General features: G+C 44.2%; 1 protein-coding gene across 2 annotated transcripts in view; it reads right to left on the bottom strand.

Moving 5' to 3' along the window:
- Window positions 1-13,541, bottom strand: part of ZDHHC4 (zinc finger DHHC-type palmitoyltransferase 4) — a 15,164-nt gene extending 1,623 nt beyond the window's left edge. The window contains exons 1-7 of one of the 2 annotated variants that reach the window (XM_004380824.2): window positions 13,423-13,541; window positions 12,889-13,027; window positions 11,360-11,484; window positions 10,373-10,446; window positions 5,205-5,383; window positions 3,968-4,093; window positions 2,330-2,574 (exon numbers count right to left, since the gene is read on the bottom strand). In XM_004380824.2, coding sequence (XP_004380881.1) covers window positions 2,330-2,574; window positions 3,968-4,093; window positions 5,205-5,383; window positions 10,373-10,446; window positions 11,360-11,476 — 741 coding nt within the window. In that variant the 5' untranslated portion in view covers window positions 11,477-11,484; window positions 12,889-13,027; window positions 13,423-13,541. The remainder of the gene's footprint in view (window positions 1-2,329; window positions 2,575-3,967; window positions 4,094-5,204; window positions 5,384-10,372; window positions 10,447-11,359; window positions 11,485-12,888; window positions 13,028-13,422) is intronic. The other variant, XM_023735355.1, reaches the window with a different exon arrangement.
- Window positions 13,542-20,170: the final 6,629 nt, after the last annotated feature.

The raw sequence follows: 20,170 nt of genomic DNA, 5'->3' as shown, positions 1-20,170 counted from the left end.
AAGGATAAGGAAGGGACAAGAAAGCTGGTGATAGGGAACCCAAGGTTGAGAAGGGACAGTGTTGACATGTCATGGGGTTGTTAACCATTGTCACAGGGCAATATGTGTACTAACTGTTGAATGAGAAACGATTTGTTTTGTAAACCTTCATCTAGGGTACAAAAAAAAAGAATTAGCTATGTGAGATCAAATTGACAATAGCAACTCAAAAAGGTTTGATGGGAAGTCTAGGGGGCAGTGAGTTGAAGATAATGGTGATGGAATAATTTGGAAAAGGAAAGTGAGAACAGCAGCACAGCTGGAAGAATGTAATAGATGTCACTTAATTGTACATGTAGAAACTTTTGAAATGGTGTAACTTTGGCTATGTATATTTTCACCAAAAAAAAAAAAGCTCCTCCAAGGTCAAAAAGGGAGAGTGTTGACATGTCGTGGGGTTGTTAACCAATGTCATAAGATGATATGTGTTCTGACTGTTTAATGAGAAACCATTTGTTCTGTAAACTTTCACCTGAAGTACAATAAAAAAAATAATAAAGTCAATTTCTATGTACTGATTTGGAAGAGATGTCTGTAATACCAAATTGCCCAATGAAAAAGGCAAGATGCAAATGACTGTGATCCCATTTATGTAAAAATAAAACAAAATGGACTCAGTGAAGATGGATGGCTATATGAATAAACACGAGAAAAAAGCCTGCGAATATATAAACATCAAACTACAAAAGTAGTTACCTCTGGGAAGTGAAATGTTGGGGGGTTCTAGCTTCCACTGTTGACCTTAAACACTTCTATACTGCTTGATTTTTTTAAATTGTGATAAAATATAACATACAATTTGCCATTTGAACCATTTTTAAGTGTACAACTCAGTAGCATTGATTATATTCACAATGTTGTGCAACCATCACCACTAATTATTTCTAAAACTTCTCATCACCCCCAAGAGAAACTCTGTATCTGTTAAGCAATAACCCCTCATTCCCAATTTCCCCCTGCCCTAATCTTTGTCTCTATGCACTTGCCTATTCTAGATGTTTCATGTAAGAGGGATCCTACAATGTCTGTCTTTTGTGTCTGGTTTATTTCACTCATCATGAGGTTTTCAAGGTTCATCCATGTGGTGGCATGCATCAGAACTTCATTTCTCTTTGTGGATGACTAATATTCCACTGCATGTATGTACCATATTTTCCTTTTCCACTCATCTGTTGATGGACATCTGGGTAGCTTCCACCTTTTGGCTATTGTGAATAATGCTGCTATGAACATTGGTGTACAAGTATCCGAGTCCCTGCTTTCAATTCTTTCGGGTATATAGCTAGAGGCAGAACTGCTGCTCATATGGTACCTACGTTTAACTTTTGAGGAACCACCAAACTGGTTTGTACCCACCAGCAATGGATGAGGGTTCCAATTTCGCCACATCCTCGCCACCACCTGTTATTTTCTTTTTTCTTTTTCTAAACCTTTATAATAAACCCAAAAACAAACCCACCGCCGTCTAGTTGATTCTAACTTATAGCAACTCTATTTGGACACGGCAGAACTTCCCCGTAGGGTTTCCAAGGCTGTAATCTTTATGGAAGCAGACTGGCACATCTTTCTCCCTTGGAGTAGCTGGTAGGTTTGAACCCCTGATCTTTCAGTTAGCAGCCGAGCACTCAACCACTGCACCACTAGAGCTCTCACGCCTAATAGCATGGCTATTATAAAGACTGAGGGAGCCCTTCAGGTCGTCTGTTGGAAAGCACCTGGTGTGAAGTGGTATCTCAGGTGGTTTTGAACTATATATCCCTAATGACTAATTTCCCTGATGATGTTGCACATCTTTTCATGTACGCGTCATCCATTGGTATATATTCTTTGGAGAAATGTCTATTCAAGCCATAAAAAGGAATGAAGTACTGATGCATGCTACAACATAGATGAACCTAAAAACATTACACTAAGTGAAAGAAGCCAGACCAAAAGGCCACATATTGTGTGATTCCACTCAAATGAAATATCCAGAAAAGGCAAATCCATAGATAAAGTAGATTAGAGGTTTCCAGGGGCCGGGGAAGAGAGAAGTGGGGAGTGACTGCTAATACTGTGAGGTTTCTTTTCGGGGTGATAAAAACATTCTAAAATTGTGGTGATGTTTGCACAACTTTGTGAATATAAAACCATTGAACTGTACACTTTAAAAGGATGAATTTTATAGAATGTGAATTATATCTCAGGTTTTTAAAGAAGGAATGGCTTGATGTTTTTACTGGGACCATAAATATCCCTTTTCCAATTTTGAAACCTGAGGTCAGAAACGCTCACCCCACAGCATAATTACCTGAACAAGAAAGACGGTGTCAACAACCTGGGAGTGTCCGTGGTTGTCAATGTAGGTCTTTAGGTAGAAATCCGAGAAGAACACCACCTGGGCTAGGAACGCAGCGCTCACGCTGGCCAAGGTGGCCACCGAGGCCGTCAGCGTTAAGAGGTAGATGAGGAAGTACCTGGTGTTCCAGGCCCCAATGCAGTTGTTCACCCAGATACAGTGATGGTCAAAACGGTGCACACACCTGTTACATACCCCTGCACAGAAACAAGGAAGCCACACCTGGGTTGGCTCTTGATGAGACAGTGGCCCTGTGCACACCCGCGGAGAACTGTACACACTGACCACTGGCAGCACACGTTGGGGACGTGGCAGCTGCTGCCAAGCTGTGAGCACTGCACTATCCAGTACAGCAGCCACCAGCCACATGGGTGGACTGAGTGTCAGACACGTGGCTACACAGAAAATCTGAAAAGATACTTGATGTTGATATCGGTAAATTTAGAGTTGCTTTTTAATGTATGCAATATGCCTTTGAATTCAATGTGAATAATGCTGAGGTGGCACCAAAAAAACAACAAACCCGTTGTCGTCGAGTCTACTCGACTCATAGCGACCCCATGTGTTACAGAGTAGAACTGCTCCACGGTGTTTTCTGGACTGCAATCTTTACCGGAGCAGATTGCCAGGCCTTTGTTCTGCAGAGCTGCTGGGTGGGTTTGAACAGCCAACCTTTAGGCTAGCAGTCGAGCACAAGCCATCTGTGCCACCCAGGGACCTGAGGTGGCACAAGAGTTAGTGAATTTACTTAACTTGGACAGATATAGTTTGGGAACTGATATGTTTTTGCTTCCAAGCTAAATCAATTCTTCTGATAATGACAAACCATTCTGTTACTGTAGATGGGGAGAGTAAAGGAAAACGATTGCTTGGTCCTCGAGTCAGCTATGGGAAAACTTCTAAGAAGGTTTGGAATAGCTTGGGTACGTGAATCTACTTTTTCAACTGTAAATGTTATGAAATATAAATACAGATGAAGTCTTTCCAATGAAAATTTAGCATTTGAATTGAGTGGTGCTATAAATGTAAAATACACACCAGATTTCAGAGTCTTAATATGAAAAACAAAAAATAAACTATGTCATGAATAATCTTTGTATTGATCACATGTTAAAATGATATTTGGGATATGCTGGGTGAAATAAAATATATTGTTAAAATTAAGTTCACCTGGGTCTCGGTACTTTTGTAATGTGGCTACTAGAAAATTTAAAATCCCATCTGTAGCTAACGTTTTTCTTTTATTGGGCAGCACTAGCCTGGAATCCCGAGCACTGCCCAGAAGACTGGGCTGTGCCAGGACTGAGAGCACGCACATACCCTGCAGAAACCTCTCGTGGGCAGCTTGCCTTTCCATGTGGCAAAGGCAGGGCTGTTATGTCCAGGCCTGAGGGTCACCCAACTCTACCAGAACACAGACTTCACCCCCAGTCACCTGAGAGAAACCACTGTCCGGCCTCCACCAGCAGTGGCCACCGCTCGTCTGGGAGACAGATGTCTCTGCTTTTAGATTTATGGGACATTACCTTACAGACAAAGCATACATGGTCCTTTGTGGGGGGCAGCTGGGGCAGAGAATGCCACACTTACTGCAGTGCTTGGATCGAGCTGGCTTCCTTAAATCACAAGTGGGACACCTTACGTTCTTCGGAAACATCAAGTCATCAAATTCATACACTTGAAGAAACAGTAATTCATTTGCTTTTGTTATGGTTCCTGAAAAAAAGTAAGGACAAATGTCAGTTTCTAGCAAGACTGTGGACTCGACGTTCACAAAACCTATTCCCACATAGCACAACTAAAACAGCTATATTTAGCATTTTAAATAATTTATTTTTGTAACAGCTTTCTCGAGATATATCCACATACCTTACAATCCAACCATTTAAAGCGTACAATTCAATGCTATTTAGTATATTCAGGGTAGTGCAACCATCACCACAATCAATTTTAGAACATTTTCATCACCCTAGACAGAAACCCTGTACCCATTAGCAATCATTCCCTATTTCCCCCTCTTCCCTCCAGCCCTCCATAACCACCAGTTTACTTTCTGTATGGATTTGCCTTTTCTGGACATTTCATATTAAGTGGGATCATACAATATTTATCCTTTCGTGACTTGACATATTTCACTCAGCATAACAATGTTTTCAAGGTTCATCCATGGCGTAGCATGTATCAGAACTTCGTTTCTCTTTATGGTTGAAAAATATTCCATTGCACGGATGGACCACATTGTAATTATCCATTCACTGGTTGATGGACATTTGGGTGTTTACTGAGAGTATCATCATTGACAGGAGCCCTGGTGGCACGGTGGTTAAAGTGCTTGGCTGCTAACCGAAAGGTCAGTGGTTCAAATCCACTAGCCGCTCCACCAGGAGAAACACGTGGCAGTCCGCTTCCTTAAAGATTTACGGACTTGGAAACCCTATGGGGCAGTTCTACTCTGTCCTATAGGGTCGCTATGAGTCGGAATCGAACTGACTCAGTGGCAATGGGTTTAGTTTCTGGTTTATCATCACTGACAGTATCCTACGGACCACAGCTCTATCTATAACACAAATAAATGAAAAATACGTATCAAAAATATAAACTAAAAAAAAGTATACTGGAAAATTTTAAACAGTTCTAAATAGGCCATGGGTCAAAGAAAAAAAAATCAAATCAGAAAATACTCCAAACTGACAGATAATGAAAACACTAGCTATCAAATCTCGTGCAGAGAACTTAGAGAGTGACCTAACTGTCCCTTACTACTTGTTTGCAGTGCCATCAGTAAGATGGACTGTCACTACTCTATACACAAAGAGCTTCAATTTACCAGGGTTGGTTACACAACTCAGGGTGAAAAAGAACAGGTTTACAAACAGCAGCAGATAGGGCAGAAGAAGGTAATACAAGGAGAACTCCAGCTCTTGACAGTAGCCAAGTACTTCCCAGGTGTATTCAGTATAAACCATCCCTTGCAAGACGAGGTGCAGGATAATGAAGGTGTGGTTTCTGAAAGAAGACAGGCATAAGGCTTATTCACTTGGATTCTCCATGAAGAAATCTTACTGAGGAAAGCAGCCAAGTGCTAATCACTTCCTTTGGGCTTAAGATAATAGGGAGAATTCTGCAGGAAATCATGTCAAACATTTCACATAGTGCACAGCACATACTAAGTACTCAATAAATATTATCTACTATTACCTTAGAAACCCTGGTGGCATAGTGGTTAAGAGCTATGGCTGCTAACCAAAAGGACAGCAGTTCGAATCCACTGGGCACTCCTTGGAAACCCCATGGGGCAGTTCTACCCTGACCTATAGGGTCACTATGAGTTGGAATCGACTTAATGGCAATGGCTTGTTTTTTTTTTTAATTATTATCATCTTTCTTTAGAACAGAGATCTCAATGTCAGAATATATTTCTTTTTACTGAACTAGGCACATGTCAGTATTTTCCCACTCTTTAAATATTTCTACTTAAAAATTGTTAGTTGTTGTTAGTTGCCACCAAGTCAGCTCCAACTCATGGTGACCTTACGTATAACAGAATGAAACATTGCCTGGTCCTGCTCCATGTTCATGATCATTGGTATGTTTGAGCTCACTGTTGCAGCTATTACTATTACTTAAAAGTAGACATGTCAAAACCCCAGACTCACTGTATCTCTTATTTTTGTGAATCTCTTTAAAGGGTTTGCCATTCAAAAATTGGCCACCTACCAAGAGATAGAAAGGGCCACATAAACCGGAGACTGCGACAGCCTGAGACCAGAAGAACTAGATGGTGCCCGGCTACCACCAATGACTGCCCTGACAGGGAACACAACAGAGAGTCCCGGAGCGAGCAGGAGGAAAGTGGGGTGCAGAACTCAAATTCTAGTAAAAAGGGCAGACTTAACAGTCTGAGACTGGAGGAACCCCAGAAAGCATGGCCCCCAGACTCTTTGTCAACCCAGCACTAAAATCATTCCTGAGGCCAACTCTTTAGTCAAAGATTAGACTGGACTATGGGACATAAAATGATACTCATGAAGAGTGTGCTTCTTAGCTTAAGTAGATACATGAGACTAAATGGGCAGCTCCTGTCCAGAGGTGAGATGAGAAGGCAGAGAAGGTCAGGAGCTGGTTGAATGGACACAGGAAATCAGGGGCAGAAAGGAGGAATATGTTGTCACAGTATAGGGAGAGCAATTGGGGTCACATAACAATGTGTGTATAAATTTTTGTATGAGAGACTGACCTGAATTGTAAACTTTCACTTAAAGTACAACAATTAAAAAAAAAAAAAAACTTGGCCACCTATAAGCATGTTTCACTTTTAACAAAACCCAACATATGAAAATGTACATTGGGTAGTCACTACTCATCTGATAGTAACCACACGTGATATTCACCATTCCTGTGGAATTTAAGAGCTGGAAGGAACCACAGAATAATGTAGTCCACAGTGTTTTGTTTCATCTCCAGCAGATAGGAAACATCACAGAATTTCTAATGTTGAAGGTTCTTTAGAAAACACTCAGTCCACCCGGAGGTCACCTTTCAGCCAAATAATAGATCAGCTTATAAAATAAATAATATCGCCATAGAGTACTGTGTTCCTTTAAATAATCATCTATATGAAACCAAACAGTCAATATTTACTCTAAAGCAATGATGAGAAGGTAAGAGGGGTGGGGGGTAGGGAAGCTAGATTAATGGAAATAGAAACAGAACGGAAATAATGAGAATGCTGATACATTGTGAAAAATGTAACCAATGTCACTGAATAATATGTATAGAAATTATTAAATGGGAACCTAATTTGTGACATAAACTTTCACCAAAAATACAATAAAATAAAAAAGAAAACACTTAGTCCCATTTCCTCATTTTTTTTTCTAACGAGAAAACAAGTCCAAAGTAGTTAATTACCACGGCCAAGGCTGCAAAATCAAGATGTCAGGGCTGGCATTAGTGATAACGAGTCCTTTTTTTAATTGTTACTTACATGAATCATTTATTATGGGTAAAACAAGATACATTTGGCACTTGACAGTATGAAGTTGGAATGCTCCCAAACAGCACAACCAAATAAATACAAAAAAATTTTGTGGGAAAACAACTTGACCAAAGTCGAGGATGTTCACCACTCTGGTTGGCATTCAGGCGCACATTAGCAAAATGATGGCAGGTGTCTTCATAATTTACCCCCCTTCCCCAGGACCCCTTGTATGTCCTATGTTGGGTAACCTACAAAGTGTGAGACTGCCTACTCGTAAACCAAACCAAATTCGCTGCTGTGGAGTCGATTCCAACCCATAGCGACCCTACAGGGCAGAGAACAACTGTCCTATAGAGTTTCCAAGGAGCAGCTGGTAGATTCGAGCTGCTGACCTTTTTTGGTTAGCAGCCACCAGGGCTCCAAGAGTGCCTATAACCATCCTCTACTCCTAGACAGGCCCCACCCACAGCTGCTCAGCCCCGCCCACCCTCTACATAGACCCTCACCTGGCAGAGGCACTGGGTCAACTGAGGGAGGCGGCTACAAAGACGGCGTGAGTGGACAAACTGGATGCCTCCATGCCACAGCCATTTCAGATCTCCCCACAAAAGGTTCTGGATCCCCATCTGGCTGTCTGACTCAGAGGTCTCAGGACTATTCTTTGTCCTTCTCCTTCCCCAGTCTCACCCTCCCCAGGTCACCCAGAACCCAAAGGAGTGGGGTGGGGGGGGCAGCCAGGACTCACCTTCCCATCTCATTCCAAAGGCTGGTCCTTTCTCCTGTTGTGTCACCTCCTCCCTGGACCATCAAAGCCACAGCCCCAACACTCCCTCACAATGAAGCCATGCAATCGCAAAGCCTGCCGGGACTCGCCATGCTGACTGCCCTCTGATGCCCATGTCTACTAATGTCCACTCTGCTGGTTCAATTCCCTTAGGCTCCTAGCATCCCAGCATGGGGGCAAGGAGGCAGGGTATCTGTTATATCCTCTGAGGGCCAGAGCTGTCCTCCAAGATGCCTGGTAAGTAGCCCCATGTTGTAGGCCACAAAATCAGTTCTGAGAAACGAATGGAACTCCGGTATAGCAGCCAAATGCTTAGCATATTCTTAGAGGTGCACCGCTTCCCTCAGAAAGCATAGAAATGGGGTTCCAACTGTAGAGTGTTCAGCACCCACACTGGGATTTTACTGGGAACTTACTGACAAATAGAACTCGGTACGCTATGGAACCATGATGGAGGAATCTAAGAATGAAGTTCCTTTTAATCAAATTGAGAAAACTCAAGAATATACCTGAGTGCACAAAAGGGCTACAGAAAGCAGAGAGGGCCTCTAGGTTGTCAGGGGCAGGACTTCTGCCAACTCTGCAGAGTGAGAGGTGGGCTCCCCTCCTCCGCGTGCCTGCATTCCTCAACTGTCCTCCTCATCTCTTCTTGCTCAGTCTCCCTCTCCCTCCTCTGCCTCCTTCTCATCCTCCCCTGCACACCATCATGCCCTGCATGCCTGGGCAGCTGTAGGCAGGCTAAGCTGGTGACTCTCAGCTTGGCCGCAGGCTGACAGCCAGCTCCAGAGTGTAGTGCCAGAAAGTCATGGAGGGCCGCTCAGCTGCAGCTACAAAAACCCTGGTCAGGTCTCCGGGTACTCCTAGGTGGCATCATGGCCAACTAAAAACAGATGTCGCTGAGTCAATTCCAACTCATGGCAACCCCATGTGTGTCAGAGTAGAACTGTGCTCCGTAGGGATTTCAATGGCTGATTTTTTTTTTTTAATAGATTGCCAGGCCTTTCTTCCACAGCCCTTCTAGGTGGACTCGAACCTCCAACCTTTCAGTTAGCAGCTAAGTGTGTTAACCGTCTGCACCACCCAGGGATTTCTATCACGGCCACAAGGGACTACGAAATACTGCAGCTCCAGCTGTGTGAATTTTTTCTTGTTCAGTGTACATCTGTTTGAAAACAAACGGTAATGTTCACATTGGAACTTATACAATCATGTCTACCCAGAAGGTTGTTGTGGGAGTTCAATGAGATGATGACGTACGTAAAGAACGTAAGTGTTCATAAGTACTTATTATTACTGTAATTGTTGTTGTTAGCATAGTTGACGTGGAGTCAATTCTGACACGTAGCAACCCCATGCGTGCAGAGTAGAACTGCTCTGTAGGGTTTTCATGGCTGCAACCTTTCAGAAGCAGTTGCCAGGCCCTTCTTCTGAGGTGCCTCTGGGTGGGTTTAAATCGCCAATCTTTCAGCTAGTAGTAGAGCACTTAACTGTTTGTGCCACCTGAGGACCTCTGTTACTATTATGACATCTCATTTTCCAGCACATTTGACATTGTTTTAGTGGTTGCTCAAATGACAGTCACAATGTATCAATATCCTCCATGATTTTCTGGTTATCTCGACTTTGGTGTCAACGTGGGTCTGATCACGAGTGTGGATGTGAACCCACCCTCTGGATGGGGCAGCACGTCTGTCCCGCCAGTTGAACCACCTTAACCGGCGAGCATGTGCACGAAGCAGACAGGTCAAGTCACGTGACCTGAAAGCCCGAGAGGGACTTCCAGAACCCTCGAGTCCACCTCACCTCAGCTCCCACCTGCAGAAAATGCAGCCCCAAAAGGAGACGCGACTCCTCCCATGGCCACACAGTGGAGTAGTGGAGGTTCCAAACCCAGGACTCTGAGCCTTCCCAGTGACCTTCCCCCACCATGCTGGAAACCACAGGGAGCTTCCAGAAGCTAGAAGTTAACCATCAAAACAGAAAAAGGATAATATGTAAACTAAAATATAAATAAAAAGTCCATTGCCATTAAGTCAATTCCAACTCATAGAGTCCCTATAGCACAGAGTAGAACTGCCCCACAGGGTCTCCAAGGCTATAATCTTCATGGAAGCAGACTGCTACATCTTTCTCCTGAGGAGTGGCTGACGCATACAAACTGTCAACCTTTCAGTTGGCAGCCAAGCGCTTAACCACTGTGTCACCAGGACTCCTTCTGAAATATAAATACCGTGTATGAAAAAGGTAATGAAGTAATCTTTGCACGGCTCTCTGAAGGCATTCTGGAATTATACAGGAAAATATCTGAAATAAAAGAAAAAAGAAAGGCTCAATTTCATTTCTGATTCCTCCCACTCCCAAACAAATTAGACTCTCCATGTATGTTATTGTGTGCCATCGAGTAGCTACCAACTCACAGCGACCCCATCTGACAGAGGAGAACTGCCCCATAGGGTTTCCAAGGCTGTAATCTTTACAGGAGCAGATAGCCAGGTCTTTTCTCCCACGGAGCCACTGGGTGGGTTCAAACCACTGACCTTTCTGTTAGCAGCAGAGCGCTTAACTGTTGCACCACCAGGGCTCCTTTCTCCATGTATAAATGGCAACATTGGTAATACTAAGTTTTGTGTTAGCATGTAGACAGAGAAGAGATTTAAGAGGGAATAAAGAGAACATTCCTCAACTACCAACTCCTCCATTTCTGCCCTGATCCCAAAGAAGGCTCCATGTCAGAGTCTTTAGGGAAAAGGAGGGGAGCGGAAGGGATGGATCAGTAACATTAGTTCAAGCCCAGGCTCTGGAACCTGCCCCCAGATCACTAGGCACCTGCCCATGTCAACTCCTTCCTAAGGACTGCTTGCCCCACTTTGATCCCTGAAGGAAGAGGGTGGCCTGACGCTCAGCTTTCTGACCATATACCCCTCCTCCAGTTTCATCCATCAAGCCCCTCCAGGCAGACAATGCCTACATCCACGTCCCATTACAGGCATCAAATGCAGGGGAAAACAGTCAACCTTGAGAATGCTATCTTATAATCGCAAAGAATCATCACTAGATTACTTTCCGCAGTAACCAGAGAAAGTGAGAGAGACTTTTGAATATACCACAACTGCCATAAATAAAAGAATAAATGAATAAAAATGGCATCCTTTTTTGTCCTGTCAGGACCCCGGTGAGCAGTATTCAGAGTTGAGTGGTACCAAAGCATCACTGTTACCTGTGCTCCTCCCCTGACCAGGCCTTTCAAGAACTGGGTTCTCGAGTAGATACAGATCAGAGTAACACCAATCAGCACCAGAGCCAGGTAGAGCAAGAAGAGAACCAGGAAGTCCATCCTGGGGGCTACAACAGAACAGAAGGAGAGTGATCATCTGCTGCTGAGGGATTCATTCCAGGGCGCATATCCTCAGACACTGACTACCTAACTGAACTGGCTCCCCACACTGAATGTCATCCTTCAAAGCACACACCCTAGAGCCTGCTACTCTTTGGTGGGGTCCCACACAGTCCTCAGCCCCCTCTCTTTAATTTCCCAATCTAATGCTGGAGTCTGCCTTTGGGACATCACTGGCTGGCAAATTCCAAAATAAAGTGTACGTGGTGGGGGGGAATGCATCCACCCTCCCACCCTCAGCAACAAATCATTCTTTTACTTCTTTAAATATAAATATTCACATAGATATTGATACAGAATGTACCCAGTGATTCTACTAGACAAAGCCATTGGAACAAGCACCCCCACATGCAGTCGAGGGCCATTCCCAGAATCAGGCTTTGTGTTCTATGATGCTTCCCTACAGGACAATTGCCACAACTATCAGGGATCATCCAATGGGACCAGAGTCAGTCAACACAAACACATAAAACCAAACCCACTGCCGTCGAGTCAATTCCAACTCATGGCAACCTCATGTGTTAAAGCCTAGAGCTGTTCTATAGGGTTTTCTTGGCTGTAATCTCTATGAAAGTAGATTGCTAGGCCTTTGTTCCATAGCGCTGCCTGGGTGGGTTCAGACTGCCAACCTTTAGGTTCGTAGTCAAGCACAAACCACTTGCGCCACCCAGGGACCGGTCAATTCACAGACTCAGGCAAACTAGCCTTTAGCAGTGACCGGACCCAGCATCCCAAAAACCCAACCATCACCACTGTCGCCTGAGACTGCCCATGAGCTGACAATGGCAGAAAGGCTAAGCAAATGTGCCAACGGCACCAGTGCCACACACACCTTGTGTTCCCTCTGCAACTTAATTCAGTTTTTGTGTGTGGTGCCAGAAGCACTGACTTGTCTCCAAGTGAACAAATGAATTCTTCTCCATAAACCAAGGTACTTGATAAACTGGAAATTGTTACTTTTGGCCTTAGCAGATATGATTTTGGGCAGGAATTCTGAGAGAAAACCAAACCAGAAACTACTCATATGATTATTATTGTTGTTATTGGGTGCGGTCGAGTAGGTTTTTGATTCATAGCGACCCCATGTGGCAGTATAGAACTGGCCCATGGGATTTTCTAGGCTGTAATCTTTACAGGAGCTGATCACCAGGTCTTTTCTCCCTCGGAGCAACTGGGTGGATTCAAACTGCCAACATTTTGGTTACCAGCTGAGTGCTTAACAGATGTGACACAGGGCTCCTTTTCAAGTGATTGTAGGGCAGAGGACTCAAAGTAGGTGCAGCAATTCTCGTGAGGTGACTCAGGGCCCCAGCCTACATACTGCTTTTGGTGGGATAATTTTCAGCCGGTACCTCTGGTGTTCCTCCTCCCAACAGTCACAGAGAATTCAAACAGCCTCTCTCTTGTGCAACAGTGCGTGCCTGGCACTGCAGGTGGCACCCAAAGCTGCAGGCAGCATGATTCGCGGTTTGTAGAGCAGGTTGGATCTGGCTGGAGAGAAAGATCAATGAATCACTCACATAATAAGACAGCAGAGGAGCCAGGGGCAGAACTAGAAATGCATTGTGGCTAAAAATCTACAAGTCGGGGGGGCTGAGTCCCCCCACGGTGAACGGGTTATGAGACTCCGGCAGAAACGTCTCATTAGGAAGAAATAAGCCGGGAGGCTTGGATCGCGGGTCTAGCCCTATCCCTGTGGCGCCTACGCTGTGGACTGGACCGAAGGATCTCCCTGCGGCCACTTTTTAGCCGGGGCTCCCGGAGAGCAGGGCCTGGGCCCAAGCTTTCCCCGGGGACCGGAGCCCGGGTGAGGGGCGCGGGATGCAGGAGGCCCGGAGGCGCCCACGCCCTGAGTGGGGTGGAGGTGGGGCTGTGGTCCAACATACAAGGCTGAAGGAAGGCTCAGACAGAGAAACTGATGGCCCTGGGCCAGCTGGGGTGCCAGCAAGCCCCGCGGAGATGCTCTTACTGCAAACGCTAGCCGCGCCGCGCCAACGCCTCCGGTGCCTGGCCGGAGACTTCCGGCGGGCAGGCAACCGCGATGCACTGCGACACCAGGAGACTGACTTCCGGCGGAAGTGCTGGGGGCCGCCTCAGGGTGAGATCCGGCTGCTTGTACCCTTCCGAACTCTCCAGTGTCCTCATTCTCTAGTCCAGCCACACAGCCTGGAAAACTCGAATTGTAGAGCACTAGTGCCAGATTCTTACAAAAGAACCGTTCTGGTGTAGGCGAGAAGGCCGGGGTTGTGAAACACCGAGCGACCCTGCTACCTGGGCAGAGCCCACGCCGGCTCCGCTCATACCCGAGCAGGGGACCCTGGCCAACAAGAGCGGTCAGAGTTTGGGCGCTCGTACACTTTTCTTCGTGATGGGCAGTTTGCTTTCAGCCAACCACATGTGTCCGAACCGTCCCAGCATTTTAACACATCAGAGGCATTTAAAAGACAGTATGTATCCATCAGAGTTTGACGTTCCGCTCCACGTGTGTCTGCTCCTGCTGTTTCCGAACAGCTTTGAACATGCTGCCTCTGGAGACAGTGACAATTCCTTGCGCACAAACCTTGAGGATCAGAGGCTGTTAAATGACAGACAGGCCTGGGGTGACAAGGGGTGCTTCCAAACATAGCATTTAGAATGTCCCTGTGGGTGTTCCCTGGCTCTGAACGCTTCTGAATCCGCGGAGACCAGTCTCTTCGTGATGCCTCTGAAAACTTGTCTGTGCCTGAGCTAGTCCTGCCCTCCCTTTGAGGGAGAAATGTCTGATCTCCAAACACTGACCTTAAAGCTCTTTTCCTGTCTACCCTTGCTACCTAACCTAGCTTCTTGATTCTTTTTCTTTATCCTTTAAAAAAAAAAAAAAAAAAAACTCCTAGCCAAGCTGGACACCTTCTCCTGTACTCATTGTGTCCAGGGCTTTCAGAAACTTGTGAACAGAGAATTTGTAAAAACAAAACAACAAAAAACCCGAAGATTTGATTTGACTAGGGAAGACTGTGGTTGTGGGTGGAGTCCCATCACATAATCCAGAGTGGGCTGGATTTCACCACTGTCTGAAGCTAATTTATTATCCTAAAACGGAGGCTCCCAGGCTTCGGAAAATTCCACTGCCTCAAGCAGGTTACCTGGCACCCCCGCAGCTTTACATTAACATCCTGGGTCCCCTATCCTTAACTGCTGCCCAGAACTAGAGGAAATTGGTGGAAACCGGTTTAGGTGCCATGTTGACATTCTGGACAACTTTGTAGCTCAATAATTACCTCATATATAGTATCTTCCCCGCCTCTGGGTGGAGTTTAACCACCATTTTCTGAACATGTGATACAAAAAGTTATATGTAAACCCCATTGGGCCTTTGTAGTACGATTAAGAGTGTTGCTGATGTAACTTGTATGAACTTCCTACTTGTAAACGCCGTAAAAGTGACCTTCCCTCTCGCCCTCATTGAGCAGTCTTGGCGGTGGCAGCCCCAACTGTTCATTTCTTTGCGCAATGAAAAAAGCGCCTCTCTGAGCACCCACCTCGGTCTCTTGTTTATTGGCTGAGAGGAGTCACGCCGAGCAAAACCTAGAGTTTCCACGCAGCAGCAATCCTGCTGGTTATTACTGAGCTGGGGGTTAAATATTTAGCGTTAGATTTTTTTTTTTTTTTTGCTCATCAGTGCAGAACTTTAACTGTTGATTTTTCTCTGGATAGTTTCTTGAAACTAACTTTGAATCTTGGTTTGATCACCTATCATATTTTGTGTTGTGTTGCCTTTCTTTAGGAAACCCTGGTGGCGTTGTGGTGAAGAGCTATGGCTGCTAACCAGAAGATGGGCAGTTCAAATCCACCAGGTGCTCCTTGGAAACTCTGTGGGATAGTTCTACTCTGTCCTATAAGTTAGCTGTGAGTCTGAATCGACTCTACAGCAAAGAGTTTGATTTTTTTGGTTTGCCTTTCTTTAAATTTTTAGAAAATTTATAGAAGTAATATAGTATTGTATTTCCTATGTTGAAGAGTAAAACTATACAAAACCAAACGAAAAATTGTCCTTGAGCACAAGCCCTCCCAAATTCCATTCCCTTGGCAGAATTAATCACTCTTTTTAAAAATCTGTGGAGTCCCTGGGTGGTGCAAATGATTAATGCACTTGGCTGCTAACTGAAAGGTTGGAGGTTCAAGTCCACCCAGAGGTGCCTCAGAAGTCACATTTCTTCCAGGGCCTGGTGCTCTATTCTGAGAAAAAATTAAAAAATAAAAATCCTGTGTAGCACAGTTCTACTTCGACACACTTGAGGCTGCCATGAGCTTCAGTCAACTCAAAGGCTACTGATTTTTTAATGTGTATTCTCCAAAAGCCTCTTATATGCAAGTATACACATGTATGCAACAGGTCCCTGAGTGACACAAACAGTTTGCACTCGATTACGAATCAAAATGTTGTCAGTTTGAATCCACCCAGCAGCACCTCGTTAGATTACAGCCATTGAAAACCCTATGGAGCTCAGTTCTACTCTGAAATATGTGGGGTCGCCATGAGTCTGAATCGACTTGAAGCCAATGGGTGTTACACCCCACCAGACAAGTGGCAGGAGTGGCTCTGAGGGGCACAGTTCGGATTCAGAAAAAAGAGGTGGGAAAAGCCAGGTTGATCAGAACTAGCTTTTATTTGGGAATTCACAGGCAGAAGTGGGTGCCAAGATTTCCAAGATGGACAGCAAAGTGCCAAGTCACCAGATTAGAGGCCTGCACATAGCAGTGCAAGGTAGGGGTTTATATACTTAGTGCTTATGTGCAACGATTTATGTGCAGGAGTACCAGGAAAAACATGTCTAATATATGATGGATGGGGTTGTTTTTGTTAATGGGTTCCGGTTGATGTTACCATGACATCAGGCGTTTAGTGTGTTTTTTCCTGGCCCAGGTCACTGCTCAGTAGGGTACTCTGGTTCCCTCCCAGACTCCTTTGTGGGCGGGATCCATCTTGTATTGTTCAGGGCCCTCTCAAACAGTTTTGGTTTTGGCTTATTCATTGAACAAATGTTGTTGTTGTTAAGTGTCCTTGAGTCAGTCCAACTCATAGCGACCTTATGTACGACACAATGAAGCACTGCCCAGTCCTGTGCCATCATCACAATCGTTGTCATGCTTCAGTCCATTGTTGCAGCCACTGTGTCAGTCCATCTTGTTGAGGGTCTTCCTCTTTTTCGCTGGCCCTCTACTTTACCAAGCATGATGTCCTTCTCCAGGGACTGATCCCTCCTGATAATATGTCCAAAGTATGTGAGATGTAGTCTCACCATTCTTGCTTCTAAGGAGCATTCTTGTTGTACTTGTTCCAAGACAGATATGTTCGCTCTTTTGGCAGTCCACAGTATATTCAACATTCTTTACCAACACCACAATTCAAAGGTGTCAGTTCTTCTTCGGTCTTCTTTATTCATTGTCCAGCTTTCGCGTGCATATGAGGCGACTGAAAACACCATGGCTTGGGTCAGGCGCACCTTAGTCTTCAATGTGACATCTTTGCTTTTTAACACTTTAAAGAGATCTTTTGCAGCAGATTTGCCCGATGCAATGCGTCTTTTGATTTTTTGACTGCTGTTTCCATGGGTGTTGATTGTGGATCCAAGTCAAATGAAATCCTTGACAACTTTAATCTTTTCTCCGTGTATCATGATGTTGCGTGCTGGTCCAGTTGTGAGGATTTTTTGTTTTCTTTATGTTGAGGTGTAATCCATACTGAAGGCTGTGGTCTTTGACCTTCATTAGTAAATGCTTTAAGTCTTCTTCACTTTCAGCAAGCAAGGTTGTGTCATCTGCATAATGGAGTTTGCTAATGAGTCTTTCTCCAATCCTGATGCTGTGTTCTTCTTCATAGAGTCCAGCTTCTCAGATTATTTGCTCATCATATGGATGGAATAAGTATGGTGAAAGGATAAAAATATGTACTAAGTACTTAATATGTGCCAACCTGTGTTCTAAGCACTGGGAACATAGCAATGAACAAAACAGATAAAAACTGTTGAACCTTATGGAGTTTACATTCTCATGTGCATATACAATGTATTGTTTTACAGAAATGGCAGGTTATTGTTCACATGGTTCTGCATCTTGCTGTTTTTCACTCAACAATATGCCTTGGTGATTTTTTCATACCACTACTGTATAGATCTACTACACTGTATTTACCTACTCTGTGTATTTCAGTGGTGGTTCAGTGTTAGAATTCTCACCTTCCATGGGGAAGACCTGGGTTTGAATCAGGCCAATAGCACTTTATGTGCAGCCACCATCTGTCCGTGGAGACTTGCGTGTTGCTATAGTGCTGAACAGGTTTCAGCAGAGCTTCCAGACTAAGATGGACTAGGAAGAAAGGCCTGGTGATCTACTTCTGAAAATCAGCCAGTGAAAACCCTGTGGATCACAATGGTCATTCCCTTGTGCATGGGGTTGCCAAGAGTTGGGGCTGACTCAACAGCAGTTAACAACAAAGTGACAAATGGGAGCAGGCATGTTTGTCCTAAGCAAAAGTAGCTGCTGCTCAGCTCAAGGATGTTAACTTGAACTAATGGATACAGCATTTCAGTGTTTTAAGAGCATATGGAAATCTGTATTTTATAACATAAATCTCCTGATTTTTTAATGTTGGCAACCAATTCAAGATTTTAAAACACTGTTCAGGCTAAGTATAACACCCCTACAGACCAAATTTAGCCCAAGGGTGACCAGCTTGCAACCTTTAATTGAGCTGTTCTATTGGCAAACATTTAGGCTAGTTTCAGTATTTGCTATTATAAACAACACTACAGTGGAAATACCTGCACGAGCTTCATTCCACATAAGTGGGAGTATTTTTCTAGGGCAGTCACAAGGAAGTATAATTTCTTCACCAAAGAATATACAGGTGTCTTAGGATGGGTTCTCTAGAGAAGCAAAACCAGTAAAACATATAAATATATACATATATATATAGAGAGAGATTTATAACAAGGAAATACCTCATGCAATTGTAGAGGCTGGAACATCCCAAGTCTGTGGATCAGGATAGAGGCTTCTCCTGATTCACATAGCTGCAGGGGCTGATGAACCCAAGATTGGCAGGTCAGAGAGCAGGGCTCTTGCTCACAGGCTGTGAAGATGGACAAATCCCAAGATCAGCAGGTAAGCTGCTAGCTCAAGTCCTAAGTACTGGAGGTCAGACAAACAGGAGGCAGCTTCAGGATCCAGAGAGGGCAAAAGCCAGAACATCCACTTATATTCGGATGCAGGCTACACGCCCAAGGAAACTCCCTTTCAACTGACTGGCTACTCACAGAAGATCCCATCATGAGCGTGATCACATATAAACATTGAGAATCACGGCCCAGCCAAGTTGACACACAATCTTAACCATCACAACAGGCATTTTAAAATTTAATAAATACAATTAAATTGCCCTTCAACTAAAAATGTGTGAGAGAACCTGTTTCTTCAAACACTTACCAACATTTAATATGATCATTTCCTTTAATATTTATCATTCTGGTACATGAAGTGACATTTTAGTTCTTTATTTGCTTAGCAAACACTTATATAGTGCTTATTGTATTCCAGGCACTGTCCTAATCACTTTAAAAATTTTAAATATTCATCATTTCATCCTTATAATAACCCTAAGGGGTGTTGGTGTTAGGTGCTGTCCAGTCAGTTCCTATTCATAGCAACTTTACATACAATAGAATAAAACACTGCCCGGTCCTGAGCCATCCTCACAATCATTGCTATGTTTGAGCCCACCGTTGCAGCCACTGTGTCAATCCATCTTGGAGTAGGTATTATTATTTTGCCACTTTTATAAATGAAAAAACTGAGGCATAGAGAAGTTAAATAATTTTTCCCATGGTCATAGAGCTAGAAAGTATTAGAGCCAGATGCAAAGCCAGATAGTTGGGTTTAGAATCAGTCTTTTTAGTTAATGAACTATGCTGTTTTAATTACAATGGGCCCATTTCTAGTGAGGTTGAACATCTAATGTGTTTATTGGCCAATTGTCTTTCCTCTACTTTGAATTGCTTATTAATATTTTTGTCCATTTTTATTTAGGTTGTTTGACATTTTCTTGTGGCTTTGCCGCACTTAACTTACATATTTCGTGTATTTGTAGGGTATAGGCTAAGCTACTTCTCTTAGGTTGGGTTTCCCCAAAAGTAGATTCTGAGACAAGGATTTGGTGTAAGTAGTTTATTTTAGGAGATGATCCTAGAAAACACAGTGATGGACTGGAGAATTGAGAGAGAAAGTGTTAGAAAGCCACAAAAGCTGATGCTGATGAGTGGAATGCCACTGTGGGCATCTGGGTGCTGTCTCACTGGGGATCCTCTGAGGTGCCCCACAGAACAGGCCTCAGAATTGTCCCATGAGGGGCATGGGAGCTGGAGTAGTTACCCAACCACTCCTGGGGCAAAAACTCCCTACTCCCTCTGGCCTGCCCCACACATAGGCCAGCACAGTCCCATGTGCAGAGAACGCTCTTATCTTAGTTTCCTTCTTAGTTTCCGAGGGCTACTGTAACACAAATACCACAAGTGGGGTCGCTTTAAAGAACTGAAATTTATTTTCTACTTGGACACACTTGAGGTTGTCATGAGTTCTGGAAGGCTAAAAGTCCAAATC

This window comes from Trichechus manatus, unplaced genomic scaffold (genome assembly GCF_000243295.1).
Source record: "Trichechus manatus latirostris isolate Lorelei unplaced genomic scaffold, TriManLat1.0 scaffold00077, whole genome shotgun sequence".
NCBI classification, from domain to species: domain Eukaryota; kingdom Metazoa; phylum Chordata; class Mammalia; order Sirenia; family Trichechidae; genus Trichechus; species Trichechus manatus.
This window is presented reverse-complemented; position numbering and strand designations above follow the sequence as displayed.